The following is a 21,869-nucleotide window of genomic DNA, read 5'->3' as shown; positions in this document are numbered from 1 at the left end:
CCAGCACATCCACCTTATAAAATTTGGTAAAGGTGTGAACAGACGACCAGGTAGCCACCTTGCAAACCTGAAGCACAGATGCCTGATGGCGAAAAGCCAGAGGAAGCACTAAGCGCCCGAGTAGAATGCGCCATAACAGGGAAAGGTGGAACCTGACCCTTAATTGAATAAGCCTGCGCAACTGTCTGTCTGATCAATCTGGAAATAGTCACAGCAAATGCAGGCAGTCCTTTCTTTGGACCATCAGTGAGAACAAAGAACAAATCTGACTTTCCAAAAGACTCAGTAGTCGCCAAGTACATCCTGATTGCCAGAACCCATGCAGTGCAAACTCCTTAGGATGTATATTTTTGGCTTAGGACACAAAGAGTGTAACACGATGTATTAATTTAAGTTAAAACTGGAAACTACCTTCAGAAGGAAGGATGGATCCGGACGCAGTACCACTTTATCCCGGTGAACTACCAGGTAGGAAGAATGGCAGGACAACGCCAACAGTTCCAATACCCTGCGTGCAGAAGTGATAGCCACCAAAAAGGCCACCTTCTGGGATAAGGTTAGCAGGGGAATCTCCCGAATACATTCGAAAGCAGGTTTCTGGAGAACCGACAGCACCAAATTAAGGTCCTAAGGTGACAACAGAAGTCGCACCGGAGGTACCAAGTGTCGCACCCCCTGGATGAAGTTACGCACCAGGGAATGGGTGGCCAATGGCCTTTGGAAGAAAACTGCAGAGGCCGAGATCTGACCCTTAATATTACTCAAGGCCAGCTTTTGATCAATTCCCAGTGGAAGAAAAGCCAAGATCCGAGCCACCGATTAAGAGCCCCAAGAGACTCACACCACGCAATAGTCCTTTCTTTGGACCATCAGTGAGAACAAAGAACGAATATGACTTTCCAAAAGACTCAGTAGTCGCCAAGTACATCCTGATTGCCAGAACCCATGCAGTGCAAACTCCTTAGGATGTATATTTTTGGCTTAGGACACAAAGAGTGTAACACGATGTATTAATTTAAGTTAAAACTGGAAACTACCTTCAGAAGGAAGGATGGATCCGGACGCAGTACCACTTTATCCCGGTGAACTACCAGGTAGGAAGAATGGCAGGACAACGCCAACAGTTCCAATACCCTGCGTGCAGAAGTGATAGCCACCAAAAAGGCCACCTTCTGGGATAAGGTTAGCAGGGGAATCTCCCGAATACATTCGAAAGCAGGTTTCTGGAGAACCGACAGCACCAAATTAAGGTCCTAAGGTGACAACAGAAGTCGCACCGGAGGTACCAAGTGTCGCACCCCCTGGATGAAGTTACGCACCAGGGAATGGGTGGCCAATGGCCTTTGGAAGAAAACTGCAGAGGCCGAGATCTGACCCTTAATATTACTCAAGGCCAGCTTTTGATCAATTCCCAGTGGAAGAAAAGCCAAGATCCGAGCCACCGATTAAGAGCCCCAAGAGACTCACACCACGCAATATACGACTTCCACGTATGATGATAAATCTTCCTAGAAGTCGCTTTTCTCGCTTTAAGCAGAGTCAGGATTACTGAAGCAGACAAACCCCTGTCCTTTAGCACTTAGCTTTCAACATCCAAGCCGTCTAAGCCAGTGATCGTAAAGCAGAATGGAAGATTGGCCGTGGAGACAGTAGATCCTCCCCAAGAGGAAGTCTCCAAGGACCGTCTGCAACTAGTTTGACCAGGTCGGCGTACCAAGCTCGGCGAGGCCAGTCTGGAGCCACAAGAATGACCGGAATCCCTTCCTCCTTGATCCTGCGAATAAGTCTTGGCAGCAACTTGAGAGGAGGAAAGGCATACATCAGCTGATACTGACCTCACGGGCCACCAGTGCATCTGCGGCATCCGCCACAGGGTCCCGGGAGTGGGCCACAAACCTCTGTACTTTTCTGTTGACCTGAGACGCCAACAGATCTACATCTGGAGTGCCCCAACGAAGGCACAACTGCTGGAACACCTCTGGATTGAGGGACCATTCCCCCACATCCAAGGCTTGTTGACTGAGGTAATCCGCCTGCCAATTTTCCACACCTGGAATGTGAACAGGGAAGGACAAAGCGTTCCGGCCCACGAAGGATGCCCGTCACTTGCAAGGCCGCGTAGGCACTTTTGGTGCCCCCTTGGTGATTGACATAAGCCATGGCATTGTCCGATTGAATGCACACTTGACAACCCTACAGGTACTTGGTCCAGCGGACTAAGCCGGATCGCTCTCCGCTCCAGAACATTGATCGTTAACCTGGATTCTTCCAGGGACCAGACTCCTGTCGAGACCCCCCCCCCATCCAGATAGACTTGCCTTCGTGTGACAATTTTACAATATATAGGGAGGAAGGATTTCCCTTGCTTGAGCATCAGGGACCGAAGCCACCAGATCAGGGACTCCTTGGCTGCCTGGCTCAGCTGGATCTGAACGTCCAGGGAATTTGGATTCTTGTTCCAAATGAGAAGGATTTCCTTCTGGAGGATCCTTGTGTGAAATTGAGTGAAGGGGACCGCCTGGAGGGATGACACAATCAGTTCCAGAACTCTCATGTAGGTCTGAAGGGACGACCATTTGCTGGTCAGCAACAGATCTTCCTTCCTGAGAACAGGTTTGAATAAAAGCCCTGAAAACGTTCCACACACGGAACTATTTTCCCCTTTTGCACCAGGTCCTGAACTGCTCCAGAGAGTGCCAGCAAGCGATCCGGGGACAGTCGCACATTGGTAGGGAAAACCTTACCGGAGGGACTGAACGAAATTCGATCTTGTAACCGGACCGTATGACCTCTTGAACCCATTTGTCTGGTATCTGGGATAGCCACAGGGCCGGGAACCGGCAAAGACATCCCTCCACCTCAGATACGGGTGAGGGCGCAACCTCAGGCCGAGGAGGTCTTGTCTGCAGGTCTGGTGAAACCGGACTTTTGTTAGCCAGACCAGGGTCACTTGGACCCGCCCGAGGGAGTCTTGAAGGGCTTCGCCTTATTGACTGACTCTGAGGAACCTAAAAAAACGTTGTGTGCAGAGGAGGGACCCCGTCTGCGACGAGGGTCCTTACCCTTGTTAGCCTGTGGGAGAAAGGTACTCTTACTCCCTGTGAGTACCTTAGTGATGTCATCCAGGGTAGCTCCAAACAGGCGATCTCCTTGAAAAGGTAGATCAGTGCGTCCACCAGCACCTTATCTTGCGTACCAGCGGAGGTAGAAATGTCATCCTCACTGTCAGAGGAGACAGGGCGTGAGGTAGCGGACCCAGCAGGGAGACTTGTGTCTGCGGTGGCCAAATCAGATTCAGGATCTGACTCAGAACTTGAGGCACCAGATGAGGCAGGGGTAGGCGGAGGGAGTTTCTTAGCACCTCGCCCTTTAAAAAGACCACCTCCACCCAGGACAAACACTTCCAGGCCCGCCGAAATTGCATCGGTGGACAGCTGGGATCCGGAGGGCCCTGCGGCCCCCCCGAGAGGGTCAGGTAGGGACACATAATCTGTAGGGTCCATATTGCACCAGGGGAACCCGTCAGCAAAAAGCTGAAAAAGTAACAGAAAATGTTTATTTTTTTTCAAAGTCCCACTGCGCTGCAGCGCCCCCCGACGGTCAGTCAATCGCGCTGGAGACTCCCAGCAAAGAGAGAGAGAGACCCCAGACTCACTGCACCAAGATACAGCAGAAGGCCCCAGAATGCCTCCAGGAACTCCCATACAGATTCCTAGCAGAAGAATCCACCGCAAAATGGCTGTGCTGGGTGTACCAAGATGGCAACCGATCTCCTCAGCACATGTGGCTACAAGAAAATGGCGGCCCCGCGCAGCCTGCAGAGCAAACGAGGACCCTCAGGGGGACTCCCCAGTGGGATCGATCAACAGGTGGGCCCTGCAGGTACAGACCGAGACACCCCCCACCGCACATGATCGTTCGCCTCCCCGACCCTGCTCCGCCTGGAAACGCGGTCCCAGCCCCAGCGTGAGCCCCCAGCATGAGGGAGGGGGTACAGGTAACAGAGGGGGTGCGTGACAGGACAGAGGGGAACCCAGGATTGTGAGGGCCCGCATCCACCCTAAAATCCGCCAGGGAAAGAGGGGGGAACATTTACTCACCATACCAGGAACACAGGCGGGTGTCCTGGCAGGACCCCTCTCCGCCGAAGTGGGGGGGGGGCTGTCGGCTAAATAGGACCGCTGTGACTCTGGCCTAGACCCGGCCTGGCGAGACGTTTAACTCGCAAGGCCAGTCCCCGTCCAGTGGGACTATGTCACGGCCGACCAAGCACGGAGCTAAGGCCTGCATACGCTCATTGGCCGGCTTGGGTGACCACTGAATCTATACATCCAGCCCATCGCCTAGATCCGGCATAGTTGCTTGTAGATCTCTCAGGAACTAGGTCCTTACTCTTGACTAGACAGCTTAAAACTGACATCCTATGCAGGAAGAGAGATGGTGTACTGCCCATAGGCATAGCCAGAACTTTTATTCTGTCTAGTGTCCTACTCCTGTAGGGGGCAGTATAACCCTACTGATATGCATCAGGAACTGCGTCCGTCAATGAACGATAGAGAAAAAGTGTATAACACTGCTAGAGACAACCCCACCATGCTGGCGGTACCACAGGGTCCAGCACAGAGCACTACCGCTGCTATAGCAGAGAGAGGGAGAGAAAACCCCACAAAAAGACTCACCACCACCGATCAGGCACATACAGCACCAGGCAAACTGCACACCATGAGGTGATCAGGAAGAGAAAGATCCAGGAGTCAGCACAAGCGGATGAGGGGCTCCCACCGCTGAAATCACCGCCCATATAGCTTCAAAAACATGGCCGCTGCTATTTTCAATGAGAACCACAATAAAATGGCCGCTGAGGCTACACAAACATGGCCGCCAATCAAAAGCATAAAAGGCCCTAAGAAATAGGCAGCCCCGTGCAGCACCACATGGCTCCCGAGGGGGGGACCCCAGGAGAACAGAACTCGATCCCATCAGGAAGGGGGGCCCTGGCAGGAGCTCCCACCAGGTATAGCTCCCTCCCAAAGGTCGATCGTCCAGTCGCCGGTGGCGCGCTCCCCACCCCCCATCTCCAGTTTGACACCCCAGACCGACCTAAACGATAAGGCCACCCCATGGGAGGGGAGCTCCTGAGACAATATGGGTTCGCAAAGAAACCTACTATAAGCCCGTATGTGCTGTCTACGTGCAGCCGTGTATCCAAATTGAGTATATTGGGGCCTGAAATTTGATACACGGCTGCACCTAGACAGCACATACAGTCTTATAGTAGGTTTCTTTGCAAACCCATATTGTAAAAACCATATGGTTTTACAGGGATTCAATTGAATGGGTCATGTTCAGTGGCAGTACTGCCCGCCCAACCAGACATGGGGTATCCTTTTTGCCTCAGCCGCAAAGCATAGCATGTGTACGCCCCTATCCAGCTGCTGTGTTGGGTTAACGTAGGTGGTCGGGTAACTGCTGATTTTTACAGCTGCCCAGCCTGTAATTGTAGCTAAGGCTTAACGTAAATTGTTGAAAAAGTGTAAAATTTATTATGCGGACGAGATAAGTTTGCTTGGGAATATTTGTACTATATTGTTCTTAGAAACGCCCTGCGCACGTGAACCTTTAAAAAGCTAGTACGGTAATTGACTTGTGCAGTTGCCATTTTTGGCAAACAAGAAGCCATCTCTTTGCCTACTCTTCTTCTCAGATACTAACCTACTAGGAAGAAAATAGGATAAAGGCAATATGTGGAGCACTATTTGTGCTATAATAAATATCTTTTAGCATTATAATTTCACACGATCTGAATGCATGCATTTTACAAAAAAAAATATACCTGACGCTTAACTGTTTTTGGGGCACTTTAGAATAAGGATTAGCTGTAGAGTGCTTTTTCGACCATTTTAATAAATTATGAGAATTTTTCTTTCTTACTGAATTTTCACAACCGTCTTGAGGGCAGAAAAACTCAACTGTCACATACCTTGAAGGTGAGAGGATCTGCAGTCAGCAGCATGAGCCTTCTCTAGTAGGGACAAGATCTTTTGTTTGAGGTGTTCATGTAGTGTGTTCATGTCAGCAGTGATACATAACGGTGCCTCAGAAAAACTAGATTCAGTTTGAGACTTCACATTCGCCTTTGCAAAAGAGAAACAGTATAAAGTGAATCTTGTTAGTATGGGAAAGAACTACATATATATATATATATATATATATATATATATATATATATACACACACACACATATAAACACACATGGATAAATAGAACGCTGAAAATTCTGAAATAACTTTGTGGCCCCAGCCACAGCTTACAGTTATATAGTTATTAAACATTTTAAGGTGTGATTGGGAATTTAACTGTGTATATAGCCACCAGTGGTGGCCCGTCCATTGGGGGTGCCCCCCCCCCCCCCTATCCATGCATCCAGCCCCCTAATCTACATGCAGGGCGCCGGACGCATGGATTCCAATGGGGTTTTTTTTTTTTTTTTTTAAAGCACCTGGTTAGTGCCAGAGGCTCTAATAGGCTTCAAAAAAAGGGTGGGCTCGGGGCGCAGAGCCCACCCAGTTGTGTGACAATAGCAAATGAATATTCGCTATTGCCACACTGATTCTCCTGGCAAATCAGGAAGCGGTCCTGAGACCTGTTTCCCAATTGGCCGAAAGGAGAAGGCATGCTATTGGCCAAGAAGGGAGCAGACGTACACCGAGAAGGGAGCCTGAGGGGGAAGCCGCCGCCTGTCATTCCGGACGAACAAGGCAAGTAAACTGACTGACTGGCGGGTGGGGGGAGAGATGTGGTGGTGCAGGTTGGAGTGATATGGGGGGGGGGCAGGTCCATCTGCCTCCCCCCCCCCCACCTGATGGACTGATGGAGCACAAGCCACCACTGTAGTCAACTTTATTTTTTTACACAACCAAAAGTGCACAACATAATAGGGACGGATGAAAACTATTTAAATACAGGGTAAATAAATCAATCTATATGAATACTGATAAATATGACCTGTATAAGAAAATACAGGGTATTATCAACCCTAAAATATGTTTTTATGACTTACAAGCAAACACCAAGTGTAGTTTTGTGTGTGTGTGTGTGTGTGTGTGTTTATATACACATACACAGTATACATATTCTACATACACAAAAATAGATCAACCTAAATACCTTACATTACAGTTGTGCTAAAGCCTAAACATTTTTTGCCCTATTGCATTCCTTGCATTAAGGCAAAAACAATTTTAGGCAAAAGTATTGCCCCTCACCTCCCCAATACTTACCTGAGTCCCCACTCGATCCAGCATCGTGTGCCTCTCTGTAGTGGCTCTCTCCTCTCAGTTCCTGGTCTCACAGTGGCTCCTGCTGCTGCCAGTGAAAGTCAGTGACCAGGGAGCCAGGGCCATAGACAGCATGGCTCAGGATTGAGCCTACAGTCGTGCCACTATAGGCTTCCTATAGTGGCAAACTGAGAAGAGGAGGAGCCAGAAGTGCTGACGGGGAGCCCGAGAAAAAGGATAATAGTTTCCAATTCCATTGCACAGAGCAGGTGAATTTAAACTTCTGTTTAAATTTTTTTTTTTTGGCGTTTACCATCACGTTAGGGGCCAAGTAGGGATAGATTGTTTGGGGCCTCGTTAGAGATTTCCCTTTACTTCCTGTTCAAAGGACAACATTATCACCAGAGAAAATGTAAGAGAACACAGGCAGCAATAGAGTTCTACACTTCCCTTTCTTTACAAGAAAAAAAAAAAAGTTTCTGTTGTTGCATGAGTCACTGATAAAGACTTCCTTTCACTTTAACAAAATGAAAACAGTAATGGAAATGAACTCCTCTATAAGAAACGAGATCTGGATGGATTGTCACAGCAGAAGACAAAAAAAAAAAAAAATTGAAAAACAGTGCAAATTTATTAAAGCATAAAAACGAAAACAGGCAGCATGTTACTACTACTGGACACAGCCGCTTCTCCCAGTTTGACAGTCGTGCAGTTGCGCACAACAAACAGATACTGTCTGCATGTGGGCTGCTCCCCCGCAGGGCTGGGGCTGGAGCAATGCCCATCCAGCTACTGCACCTCCATAGACTTTGAATGAAATGCCTGCATGCAGGATCTGTGGCTCCAGCTGCTTGCACCCACGGCCCCTTCACGGCCTATGGGTCTCAGCGCCCCTATAAATGAGCCCTTGAAGAGCTAATAGAATAAATGCTGGTTTTCAAAGTTTGCTCAAAAATGCTTATGTGTGGCTAAAACAAGGCTTCTCTCCTCTTACTCTAACTATAGTCAAGGTTTAAAATTAACTTACTGTTATAACATACTAATAACTTCAAAGCAACTGTTCTACAATCTGAAATGTGTAGGGAACCGCTGCAAGCACATAAGCCCAGTATACTAGTGCAGTGTTTCTCAACCTTTTTTCAGTCAAGGCACCCTTTAAAAAATATGGACAATCTTGAGGCACCCTTTAAAAATGATAGACCGTCTTGAGGCACCCAATTCTAAAATGTAAAAGCTATTTTAATAATTTTACATAATGCAGCAACATCCACAAGTCTAAGTAGGTCACTCAACATTAGAGATTATTAATTTTTCCAAAGCAAATACATTTTTGCAAACTGGTTCTGACCAGTATCCCAATGTTTCTCTCCTTCCTCAGTTTTTTTCCATCACTCAGCTAATGTGACCCCCAACGCTGATGGAGAGGGGAGGGTCAAACAAGGATGATGTGCAGGCAACTGACATCCTCTTTATCAACTGATGATGCCATTGGTCGTTAGGACGCTGACAGCAAGAAGGTTGTAATGGCGCACAATGAAAACCTGTAACTTAGTGTAAATAAAAAGGCAGCCTTCGTCCATATGCCAGCTTGTATACAATTTTTGGACAATTTTTAGATATTTTGCCAAGGCACCCCTGAAGAAACCTCAAGGCACTCCAGGGTGCCTGGGGACACTGGCTGAAAAAGGCTGCACTAGTTTACAAAAGGGTCCACCCCTTTGACTGTATTGTCTGACACTGGCATACTGGACAAGTTTAGACAAATCCTATGAGGTTTCTTGACATGTGAATTGAGTATATGCATTTCAGATTTTAAAAGTAGGGGGGTGGTGGAAGCTTTAAAAATCCAGACCGTTCCCAAGCAAACACTCAGAAGTCATTGTGTACGATACCAGATCTGGGGCACAGCCATAAAGTGTCATGCACAGCAGCAATTAAATGCAGAAAAATCAGCATATAATTCCCCTCCAACTGTATTCATCTATCCTAGATGATGACTGGTCTATTAAACACATCACCCATTTCTCCGGTGCAGACAAGAACTGCGTTCTCTGTTCACATACGTAGTCTTTCTCCTGCAGTTGTCACTGCCAGTCATCCTAATAGCTGTCAGATCGAGAATGGAGTGCCTATAATCAGCATAGAGTGTGACAGGCAATGGAGGAGCTCCTTCCAGGGTTAATTATATCTTTGCTGTTATGACTGAACTTGTATATTCCCCTTCTGGTAGATCATCTGCCTTCAGCTGAAGCAGGAACCAGCACGTGTACTATGTAGAACAATGGAATGCTCCACTGTCAACTCCATTCACACTATGTAGCACAACATCACTCGCTGAGCATATGCACCCTACAATGGGCTGCCCTGCATGCAACAAACACGGCAAAGAAGTGCACCCACCATTTTTAAACTTCCAGCATTGTATTGCATTTGTGCGTTTTCCTAGCTTGTCAAGTTTGGAGTGCCAATTAGGATAATAAAAAGCACCAAAAGCATAATATTATGTGTTCTTTGCTCATTTTATGAACATATTCTGGGGGTATGCAAGTGTGAAAGAGGCTCAGGGGCTGCGTAATATTGTACAATGTATCCTTATACTGTAACTATCAGATAAATACAGTGGGATAAAATTTCTCATTTCTCTTGACAACTATTTCACATCTTCAACTGTTAGCTAAGTTCCCCCTAGTGTTATAATTGTTCATCAAATGTTTCCTAGGTGCCCACTGAATTTTGAAGCATTCAGTGCTGCACCCCCTGTGCAATCCATAGGGCAGCGTAACCAGCTTTCAAATACAGCCAACAAAATTGTAGAGAGGAGCCATAAAAATGGATTTAAAGCAAATTATTGATCATGGAGGGCTAAACCTAAAACAACTGAGGATTGTTAAAACCCAAGATTAGTAAAATAAATACAAATAAAATCAGTACAAGGAACATTACTTACTTCGAATGTGAGGTGTCCCTTGTGCTGTTGGCTCCTGCTTTACTTGAAATATTCCTAGTCTGATCTCTTCCTACCACCACAATCTTTTGGTAGGGTGAGGGTTTAAGTGGATGTAAAGGTAAAAGGTTTTCGCCCTAATGCATTCCCTGCATTAGGGTAAACAACCTTTCTATATCAGCCCCCCTCAAATACTTACCTGAGCATGCTCTCCATCCAGTGCTTTGCTCATCTGCAGCAGTGTTGCTCTTCTCTCCCCTCTTGTCACAGGAAACTCAGCAGCAGCAGCGGGAGCTACTGACTCCCGCTGCGATCAATCAATCCTGTGAACAGAGAGCGGGGGGCAGGGCTGGACCAAACTGTGTGTGTCAATAGATGCACACAGTACAGCTCGGGATCGAGACCGCACAAGTGCCCCCATTGTAAGTGACTTGCTATGGGGACACTCAGATGGCAGGAGGAGCCAGAAGCACCATTGGGGGACCCCAGAAGGGGAAAATCGGGGCTGCTCTGTGAAAAACCATTGCACACAGCAGGTAAGTAGGTCAGGTTTGTTATTTTAGAGTAAAAAAACAAAACAAAAAAAATTACACTCCCTTTATTTTATTTGAGGGACCTGTAACAGGCACTCGTCAGGAGTGTGGACTATGCCTGCCTTATACGCCCGGCTCCTACATTTATATAGTTACATAGTTAGTCTGGCTGAAAAAAGACCTACAGTAGGTCCATCAAGTTCAACCAATAGAAAATTTAAAGGCTCTCTACTATAGCTTCCATAAATGGAAAACCATCTAGGACTGGTGGAGGGGGACCTTCCCTTCATCTGCAGGTCCTCAATTCATAGATCATTTTTTTATTTGCAGAAAGTGTGCAGCAAGGGTGGACATAGTCAACACTCTTGTTGAGTGCATCCGACAGGTCTCTTGGCACTATTGCAGCACTGGAAGACTACAGCTGTCAGGGTAGAAGGGGACCAGAAGATTAGGATGGCGGTGGGGGGGGAATTGGAGGAGGAAGATTTCAACAAAAGCAGGGGCCAGCAGCACAAGGGACATTAATGGTATGCAATGATTTTTTTTCTTTTTTGACAAAACGTAAAGCGGAACTTTACCCATAACCACTTGATAAAAATTATGTTCTTTAACAAGGAAAATACATTAATAATCATGCTAACAAAATGATTGTGCGCTGTAAATTGCCTCCAGCATTGTTCCCGTTTCTTCTTGCTGGAGGCTGCCATTTTGCTGAAGCCCAGAGCCCCTGAACAGCAGTAAATCATAAAGCGGAATTAAACCCATCAATTTAACAGTTTCAAAAAACAATGACATTCCTGAAATACTATGATTGCAAACGGTCACATTTGCTTGTGTCCTCATCCAAACTGTCTGGTGTCATAACTGATCACATGTGCAGCACTATGGCAGCTGCAGATCAAACATTGCTGTAAAGCAGGGGTGTCAAACTGGCGGTCCTCCAGCTGTTGCGGAACTACAAATCCCATCAGACCTCTGGCTGTGGGAGTCATGCTTGTAATGGTCAGCCTTGCAATGCCTCGTGGGACTTGTATTTCCACAACAGCTGGAGGGCCGTCAGTTTGACACCTGTGCTGTAAAGGATAGGAGGGTTCATTTCCGCTTTAAGGCTGTCAGCAGATCGGCCTCTACAAACTCAGCAGTGCCTAAAAATGGAGAGCAACTGAGCATGTGCAGAGTATGGTGAGACAGTGTACTACTGGATTTTAAACAGTATTGACGCTTATTTGTAATGTTTTACATAACTATACCTGCAAAAGGGACCAGTCTAAAGTCATCTAGCAGGACTTCATTTTCTGACTAAAGTTCCACGTTGAGCAAGGGTATACACGGACCAAAAAAAAAAATAAATTGGCCAGTTCAGCAGGCTTTTGTCAAACGGTCCTTCTGGAAAACCAGTATTCATTCAATCTGCTCTTTCAGGCAATGGTTGCAGAAATGATCTGTGTATTCTGATAATGGGTGGGGGTTGGGGAGTCCCTGCTGCCAAAAAACAACAGCACAGCAAGAGAGATCCCTGCATCCACATTGCTTGTGTGGATTTGATGATGTCCGCTTTTTTTTTTTTTTTTTTTCAACCCACTGGTTGAACTGTGTGGTCCTTAGGACACAGCTTATCACAGATGAGGGTAAAGGGACAATCACAGCGGTCCTTTACCACGTAATAAGCTGCATCCAATGAGAACTGATCCTGATATAAAACACAAGCCGGTTATCAGCTTTCCTTTCTGCATGCTGATTGTGTGCAGCTTGTTTGAAAGTGACATCTACATGGATAACCAAGATTCTGATTATCATTGTCCTGATTATTAGTGTAGTCCCAACAGTGCCGCCAATCAGTGTCTCCTACCAGTGCCGCATCATCAACGTAGCCTATCAATGCCGCAACATCAGCGCACAACAGTGAAGGAGAAAAATTACCTGTTTGTAATATTTAATAACAGAAACTAAGAAAAACATTTTTCTTCAAAATTTTTAGTCTGCTTTTATTTTTTTTAGCAAAAATTTAAAAACCCAGTGATGAAGACCATCAAAAGAAAGCTCTATTTGTGTGGAAATAAAATGATAAAAACTTAAGGACATATACACTAAAATTGTAATGATACAGGAAAGGATTATCATGGCCCCTGCACAAGGATGACATGCAAATATAAGAAGGGTTCCAAATTTAAAAAATACATTTAAAAAATGTCATATGGGTACAGTGTTACATGACCACGCAATTGTCAGTCAAACGGTGACAGCACTGAAAGCTGAAAATTGCCCTGAGCAGGAAGGGAGTAAAAGTGCCCAGTAGGCAAGTGGTTAAAGACTTCTAAAACTCATGTACTCTACTAGAAATATTTTTAGGCATTACTACAACTGCACACTTAAACAGTACAAAAAGGCAGGAATTGAAAACCAAGAAAAACATATTTGGACATGGAAGTTACATAGTTACATAGTTAGTGAGGTTGAAAAAAGACATCGGTCCATCCAGTTCAACCTATGATGTGTGTGTGTGTTTGCTTTTAACCGTACATTGTATACCCCTGTATGTTGTGGTCTTTAAGGTGCCCATCTAATAGTTTTTTGAAACTATCAATGCTTCCTGCTGATACCACTGCTTGTGGAAGAGAATTCCACATCCTTACCGCTCTTACAGTGAAGAACCCCTTACGCATTTTAAGGTTAAACAGCCTTTCCTCTAGTTTTAGTGAGTGGCCACGTGTCTTATTGTATCTCCTTTCTCTGAATAGTTTGTTCCTTATGCTAGGGTCGCCAGTATAGTATTTGTACATTGATATCATATCCCCCCTCAATCGTCTCTTCTCCAGAGAGAATAGGTTCAGTGCTTGTAGTCTTTCCTCATAGCTGATGCCCTCCATTCCCCTAATTATTTTTGTTGCCCTTCTCTGGACTTTCTCCAGTTCCAACACATCCTTCCTGAGGACGGGTGCCCAGAACTGGACAGCATACTCCAGATGTGGCCGGACCAGAGTCTTGTAGAGTGGGAGAATAATCTCTTTATTTCTGGAGTGAATCCCCTTTTTTATACATCCCAGTATTCTGTTGGCTTTGCTTGCGGTGGCTTGGCATTGCATGCCACTGCCAAGCCTGTTGTCTACCAGTACCCCCAAGTCCTTTTCCATCCTAGACTCACCCAGAGGTTTCCCCCCTAGTGAGTAGCTTGCTTTCTGGTTTCTGGGCCCCAGGTGCATTACTTTACATTTTTCAACCTTAAACCTCATCTGCCATGTAGTTGCCCACCCCGTTATTTTGTTCAGGTCCGCTTGCAAGGTTTCCACTTCCTGCATAGAAGATATTGGCAAGCCTAGTTTAGTATCATCTGCAAATACTGAGATTGTACTAGATATCCCCTCCTCTAGATCATTTATGAATAAATTAAACAGGATTGGTCCCAGGACAGAACCCTGGGGGACCCCACTTTCCACACCCGCCCAATCCGAGTACTCCCCATTAATCACCACCCTCTGGACTCTCCCCTGGAGCCAGTTCTCTATCCAGGTACTCACCCTTTGGTCCATACCTACCTTCCTTAGTTTGTACAGTAAGCGTTTGTGGGGAACAGCGTCAAAGGCCTTTGTAAAGTCCAGATACACCACATCCACAGGCTTACCTTTATCTAGGTGGCAGCTCACTTCATCGTAGAAGGTTAATAGATTGGTTTGGCAAGAACGATTTTTCATGAATCCATGCTGATTACTACTTATAATACTGTTTTCATTACTAAAGTCTTGTATGTGGTCCCTTAACATCCCCTCCAAAATTTTGCAGACTACTGATGTTAGGCTGACCGGCCTATAGTTACCCGGGATACATCTCGGAAGTATAGCCTAATGAGAGCTTGTGTTGGCTGGTAAAAGCAGCTTGAGTTCAGGTGCATTCCACTTGCATTTGAGATCATTTATGGAACATAGACAGGTAAGTTTGACCCGCAGTTGATTTTCTTCTAAGCTGTATATGCCTGCTTTTGCATTTCCACAATTGTTTTTGCACAGAAGAAGCAATGGCCCAAATGATAAAGTAGTTTACAACTACTTTAATTGGGGGCAAACGCTTTGTCTGTTTTGTGAATTATTAAAGCTGTTTTGGACTTCAATTGTGAATTTGGCCTAGCACTCATTCTGGTTTAAACTTTGAATAACATTCCTGAGTACCCACAGGAGAGAGGACCTATTTACATGTCGGCTGCCAAATCCGAGCTAGTGAGCTCTCCAAATAACTTTTCTCCTTTACCAATCTGCATTAGTAAGCAGTGAAGTCCCAGTTTCTTTTGGATATATCCCTTTTAACCCCGACCACAGTCATGGATCTAGGAAGCTCCTGACTCACTCTGTCCTGGTACAGTGTACTTGCAGCAGGGACCCAGGGTGTGCTGTCCATTAAAAATCCAAGGAGGCATGGGGCACTCTAGCACTGATATTTTCTCACCATGTAAGATCTGGGAAGGGCCTCACTGTACAAAGCTACTGACCTAAGGACAGTCAGTATCCAAGGCAATGTCCTTCTGAAGGACCACTTGGACAAAATCAATATGCTCAGCACTGTCCTGCAACATCTATCCCTGTCCCAGGGGAGGCATCCACTCCTTCCTGGAGGTGAAAGCACTGCAAAGTCTTCATTGTTAACAAAATAAAGAATGACATACTTAGAAAAGGTGGGGTCCCAAAATCTGGAGAGAATTATTTGTTCAGAATGATTAGGTAGTAGTCTCAGAAATGGTGGTATTACAGTAAAGGGAATTGCCCAGGAACGGGGGGGGGGGGGCGAGACAGACTACCCCTAGCTGCCTGAAGCTGGTGGAGAATTGACTGAAGACAGCCATTAAAAGGGGAGACTATCCTCAGTTGAGGTTTCCCCTCTGCGCTATGATTCCTTGATGGAGGAGAGGGCGTAAAATCCTTGCATGCCAACAATGGGGACATATTTATGGACCTTTGATGAGTTGGGTCATCTCATCCACCCATCACAGGTGGTCAACACTGGAACCTAGCAAAGCTTGTGTTAGCCAGATCTTAAGGTAGTTAGACCCTTCAGGTACTGACTACCAGTCTTCATAAAGCTAACCTTTACAGGAGGTCACCTAAAGACCGCACAATGGAGATGCCAGGAAAAGGCAAAAGGGCTGAACCTGAGAAGCAATATTTTGGGAGACAACAGCTGTGCCTGAGCAACACCAAGGATTGAAATCATTGACTAAATAGAGGACAGCTACCCAGTCAGAGAGGTTCCTTTGGAGGGAACTAACCCACTCTGACACAGACAGACAAATTAGGGGTCACTGCCAACACAGAACAGGAGGGTAGAATCAGCCTGTTCAAACTATGATTTAAGGAAGGATTTTATCTGAATATTAGTAGAATCTTTAAAAGGTAAGCACACCTTCCAACTGATTAGTGTTGTTTCCAATATGGTACACCAGTTGAGTCACTGGAAACAGTCCGTCACCTAAATGCCCTTTCAAAGGGGAACATTTTTGGTACAGTCTCAGCGGGGGCACAAGACCCCATGTGTTGATTCCAATCTACAAAGTGGAATTTCTTGAATTGTGGGTGTAAGGGGAAGGTCTGTAGCAGCTCTAAAAGACTCTGGGGTGGAGACAGCAGGCTGATACTCCAAATGTAACTACATCTGCACTGCATCAATAAGGTCAGATATGACTCCTTGTAAATCTGAGGTGGTAACAGGAGACTGCAGGAATCGGCCGAGACTAGAATCGTTAATGGACAGGCCAAATGTACCATGTTGATCAATCAACTTGGGAACAACCAGCCTGCTGGATTCGTTTTCGATTATTGCAAGCGGCAGCTATAGCTGCTAGTGATAATCACTGTCTTCTCATCCCCGCCAGGGAAATCCGATTGGTTATTAGGTGTAATTGGTTATTAGGTCACCATATTTCACCACTCTATGTTCTGCCTTTGTTAAACAAGATCCTATTTTAAAGATGTAAAAAGTTGGAATTTTTTTTTTTTTTTTTAAAAGTTTACATTACAGCTGAAATACCACTTTGCACACGAAACAAATGGAATAATTAGATACAGGGCACACCTGTAAAATAATTTATTTGAAGAGAACCTACCATGACAGAAACATGTGAGCTACCATGGTTAAATGTTTTGCTTTACAAGCTGAAAGTGGCCAAGCTGTTATTTACTTAAATTTTAACAGGCTGCATATCTTTTCTGGGTCAAGCAAGTAGTGACGTTAGAGGATGAGGATGACAGCCCAGGAATGTGCACTTATGCAAATTTTCCTAAATTACATTTAAAATAAAAACTAAGACAGTGCTTGACCTATTCAGCATAATGACAAAACAAATGTAATAGTTAGGTATTATATTAGGTTCTGGAGGATGGCATGATGATACTTCTGAATCGTATTTGAGACCAGATCAATAACTTTATTTTCCTATAGTTACTAAAAAAAGGCTGCAATTTGTCCTGTATATGTTCCTTTATATATATTTTGTGACATGTGAAATGCCCTCTGTCTTTTAAGCAAACATAATATTTAAACTAGGACTTGTGAAAAACACTGTCAAGCCTCGCAAACCATCGTTAAATTTAGCATTTTGCTCTGGTGTAGTGTATAAGAGCTCAAAACACATGATGAACACCCACCAAAAGTCATTTCTCAAAACACACATACACTTTGGGCTCATCGACACATATGTTGATTATGAATAATGAAGCAAAGCTCATTAACATGTCTATTGCATTTATGAAGTTTTTACAACGTGTTTCTGTTGAGTTTATGAAGAGCTGAAAAAGCTTAAAAAATGCTTGATAAATGCCCATGAAAGTTTTGCTTTTCTAGTGGGAGGTGCTTAAAGTGGAAGGGATATAGAGGAAATGATCTACTTTGAGGTTTTTCTGAATTCTCTGCAAGGTGGATTGGTAGACTTTGTTCTTTTGACAGTTGGCTTGGTCCAGCTCAACTTTGCTGACACAAAAAGCTTTGCCCCTGGCAATGCTCAGTGTCTCTGCTCCTGCCTGGCACTATCAGTATTGATGTCTGGCTTCCTTTTAGCTGACCACAAAAGTAAATGGTATTCCCACACAACTGCTCTGTACAAACAGGAAGTGGCTGGAGCTGCTTTATCCTAGCGCTTCTAATTCCAAGTGCATTCTGGGATACAGGAGCCTCCACTGCCTCTCCCCCAATGCTCAGCTAACACTTTATAAATGCTTCACTAACACACCAAAAAGCTATAGGTGCTGTTAGGTTGTGGTTATAGAGCATTACCAATCAATGGAAGAGGCTGACAAGCATCAATGCCTCATAAAAGTAATATGCTCCCTAACTTTTAACACAACACAATGCTACTGCTCCTATGCAGACTGCACTGTGTGGTGACCATTGTAATATTCATGACAGGCATTGAAGGGCAGTTATGAGACTTTAAAAAAGCTGAATAAATGCTGTATAAACACTGGGTATTGATGCACGTGTGAACAAGCCCCTTGAGAAGTGATGCTGTGAAATTCACAAGGAACATGGACTGCAGCAATTGACTGTGTTTGACACAGTCTTCCTGCCATATACTATATGATGCCTTCCTGATTGGACAGATATAACATTTCCCTGAAATGTATATCCCATGTATCACAGAAGCCAGCGGCATTCTACAAGAGAACACAGCTTCTAACTGGCTGTGAAATAAAAATTACAGCGGACAATGGGACTTACCAGTACTGCATACTTTACCCAGTTAAAAGTTGTATAAAAAGGAAACTTAATGATGTGATCTAAAAAACTACAATTATATCATAAAATACCTTTATCCTTTCTAGATCTTTGTCGACTTCTGTTAGATTTAACAGTTGATTTGTCAGAAATCTGTTTTCAGCATCAAGTTGCTCTGAGCAGTCATTTTCCTTTCCAAAATCCCCTCTATCACCTGTGTAACAGCTATCTATTTCTTCAAAGGGTATCCTAGATTCCAGTACATGTGGTTCCCCATGTTCGACAAACATAGGGCATGTTGAATCTGAGGTGTTTTCAGCCTCAGCAGAGTCGGACAAAGTGGTTTCTGAATAATTAAATGTACTACTATCAAGCAATTTTGATTCATCAACATCTGTAACTGGCCCTGATATTTTATGCTGGGTTACATCTGACACAAGGTCTAATGATGGAAGGTCTGAGCTTTGGTCAGCCTCAAAAGGTTCAGTTAGGTCAGTATTTTCCATAACTGGTGTTTCTACGGTTTCTTTCTCATGTGCTAAGGGTTGTTCAGGTATGTCCTTTAATTCAGAAAAACTGGATTCTGAGTGCAATGATGTATTGATATCTTCTACAGCATCAACATCTTCTGAAGCAATGCCAGATCCAAGATCTTCAGGACCATCCTCGTGTAATATCTGTTGATTGCTTGGATTCCTCATTTGTACTTCCTGAGGCTTTGGTTCCCTATTTTGAATGTTTCCATGTTTAGGTTTACATTTACTATTACAGGAGCCATCTTCCTTTTGCTTGCTTTTATTTCCTCTTGACAGACAATCAGGACTTGGTTCCGAGAGAATTGTGGCTATTTCATGTTTGTCTATCTTTGAACTTTTACTCATTAAATCATTTTGCAGAGATTCCATAAGACCCAATTCCATAGAGCAGACATTACTGCTGTCATCAGAGTCTATATCAGAAGGTGTTTTGCTGCCTTCTTCTAACAGGTCTCCAGCATGTTCCAGCTCAGGTTCCTCCAGAACCATATCCAAAACTGGAGGTATATTACGTAACAACTTGTAAGAGTCTAAACGTGTCATTTCTTTATTAATGTGCACATCTAGCATTTCTTCTTCTCCTTCTTCCTTGATGTCAACAAGCTGCTGCTTGCGTAGGTGCATTTCCAGCAAGTGTAAAACATCAGGGTCCAGTTTATCTGAAACGTACTGATGTCTTTCTTTTCTGTGATCGAGCCCGTCTTTTGAGCTGCTGTAATGAAAAGAATTGTCTATGTTATCCTCTTCACTACTTTCTTCCTTCTCAGAAAGGTCCTCCTCTTCCACAAACTCTAGCTCATGTAAAACTGGCTGTAATCGTCCACATTTTAGTGATCGATGCTCCTTTTTCCGCTTGCCTCTTCTGGTACTATCATTTTTTGTTAAACACAGCCCAAAGCGTTTAGTCTGAAAATCAAGAGAATTTTTAGAGCCGTCTTCACTCTCACACACATTGTGTGCCAGTACATCACATTGCTCCATGTTAGAAGTTTCTTTTTGTTTGGTAGAAGGAATATCAAATTTGCTAAGTTTTAAGTGCACAGCATGGTTGTTGACATTGTTTCCCATATGAATTGTTTTATCACTGCCTTGCAGTTTATGACCTAAGCTTTCTCTCGTCGATTCAATGTTACGTTGTGGGACTTCATCTAGCAAGTCTCTCTTGAACATGTAAGAATCAGGCACAACAGTTTCTTTGAAATTATTGATTTCCAAGTGTTCTTTATCTTTTAGCCGATCACTTAAAATGGACGCTGTTGCATAGGATTCCTCTTCATCGTCAGGATCTTCCTGAAGCTTTGACAAATTAATTTTGTGTGGATTGTGTATCTCTTTGTTTAAATCTGCATTGTGCAGCTCTCCTTGAAATATTTCATTGTTCTCTGAAATATCCTTACTGAGGTTATTTTTTAAGGTGTAATTGGATAAAGTACTTTTTGATTGCACATTATACAGCTCTATCCCTTCTTGTATTTTGCCTTTATCTGTAGTCTGACATGAGTCACACCAGTGATTAGGCGTCTCTTTATATTCTGTGCTGTTCCTGTCTTTAGATGATGTAAGAAATGATTCTTTAGGATTGTCTGCAGCTGATATTTGATCGCTGACTGTTGTAAAATCCCCTGAAGATACAATTCTTTGGTTGGTAAAACAGTCTTGTTCTGATACCTCTTTGTTGTTGTTCAGAAAGTCTTCTGATTTAACATTCTCCTCCAGTTGCAAATGGTCACTTGCCACAGTTTTTGCCAGAGCTGCTGTATGGGCTAAATGACAACCGTTTACAATATCTAGAAGAATGTCATTCTCAGGTTGATCATGATCTAGAATACAGAAAAAAAAAAAGAAGAAATCAGGCTGAATTTTTGTTCTTTGTGCCTCATTAACAAATGTAAGCGTTTTTGTACTTTTCACTGTTACTCAGCGGCATTCTTCTAATACAAAGTTCAAGCTGAAGAAGTGGTTTCGTATCCCCCCCCCCCCCCAACCCTCGTTTTTTTCTAGGGAATTGGAAAGCATCGGAATCATCCAAGGTCCCGCAATCTTCCTCCCCTTCTGTTGCCGCCATTGCCACTCTTCTCGCTTAGGTCATCATGTACAGCAGCCATTCTGAACCAGGGTCTCAAGTCAAATCCAAACCCTGGGGTTCCTCCAGGGGTGGCTAGGGGTTCTTTGAGTTGAGGCCAACTCTTTCCCCATGTGATCATGCCTGCATAGTTACATATCTAACACCACTTAGTAGAGCCAGCAGCATTACTGGAAGGGTGTCCTGTAAGGAGGGCATTCTTCCCACTTACCACCACCAACCTGGGACATTTAACAAAATGACCCTCGATAGACTAATCTTAGCAGGGGTTCCCTGAGAACTGAAACTTATTTCAAGGGTTCATCTGGGGTAAAAAGGCCAAGAAAGACTGATGTACAGTGCAGGGCCAGCCGGCATATTATCAAGATGATGATGTGGCAGATGGTGGGACTGTGCGCCAGTGGTCTAGCAAAAAATGACTAGACCCACCAGCTAGGACCCTTTCAGATTCTGGGGAAGGAGTGGGGAAGAAGCGACCACAATCCAACAGGCTATCAGAGCTCCAGGAAAAAACAAACTTCCAAATAAGGGGATAGTAAACACAGCCCTCCCTCCTCTCGAAAAGCAATACTAAGTCTAAGTATTGCAAGGCATCAATAACATGGCTAGGGCTATACAAATCTGTTTTGTATATATACTTTGGAGGCACCACTGCACAAATCACTTTCTATGACAGACAAACTTTGCCAAGACTTCTTGTCCAAATTGGTGATTGGTGCAACTCACCATCTTTCAAAAGTATAATTCCAGGGCCTCAGTGGCCAGAAGAGGTTTTTGGCTGAGGGCTATAGTAAGGCAGAGGT

The 21,869-nt window shown here is 44.4% G+C and overlaps 1 protein-coding gene across 2 annotated transcripts in view; it reads right to left on the bottom strand.

Annotated features, from left to right (window-relative positions):
• LOC309560776 (uncharacterized protein) overlaps positions 1-21,869 on the bottom strand; it is a 338,659-nt gene that overhangs the window by 294,790 nt on the left and 22,000 nt on the right. For both annotated transcript variants that reach the window (XM_082264432.1, XM_082264433.1), the window contains exons 3-4: positions 18,540-20,803; positions 5,981-6,134 (exon numbers count right to left, since the gene is read on the bottom strand). In XM_082264432.1, coding sequence (XP_082120558.1) covers positions 5,981-6,134; positions 18,540-20,803 — 2,418 coding nt within the window. The remainder of the gene's footprint in view (positions 1-5,980; positions 6,135-18,539; positions 20,804-21,869) is intronic.

Source organism: Pelophylax lessonae (assembly GCF_965119305.1).
Source record: "Pelophylax lessonae genome assembly, chromosome: 7".
NCBI classification, from domain to species: domain Eukaryota; kingdom Metazoa; phylum Chordata; class Amphibia; order Anura; family Ranidae; genus Pelophylax; species Pelophylax lessonae.
The sequence above is the reverse complement of the archived record's forward strand: the minus strand, read 5'-3'. Positions and strand labels throughout refer to the sequence as shown.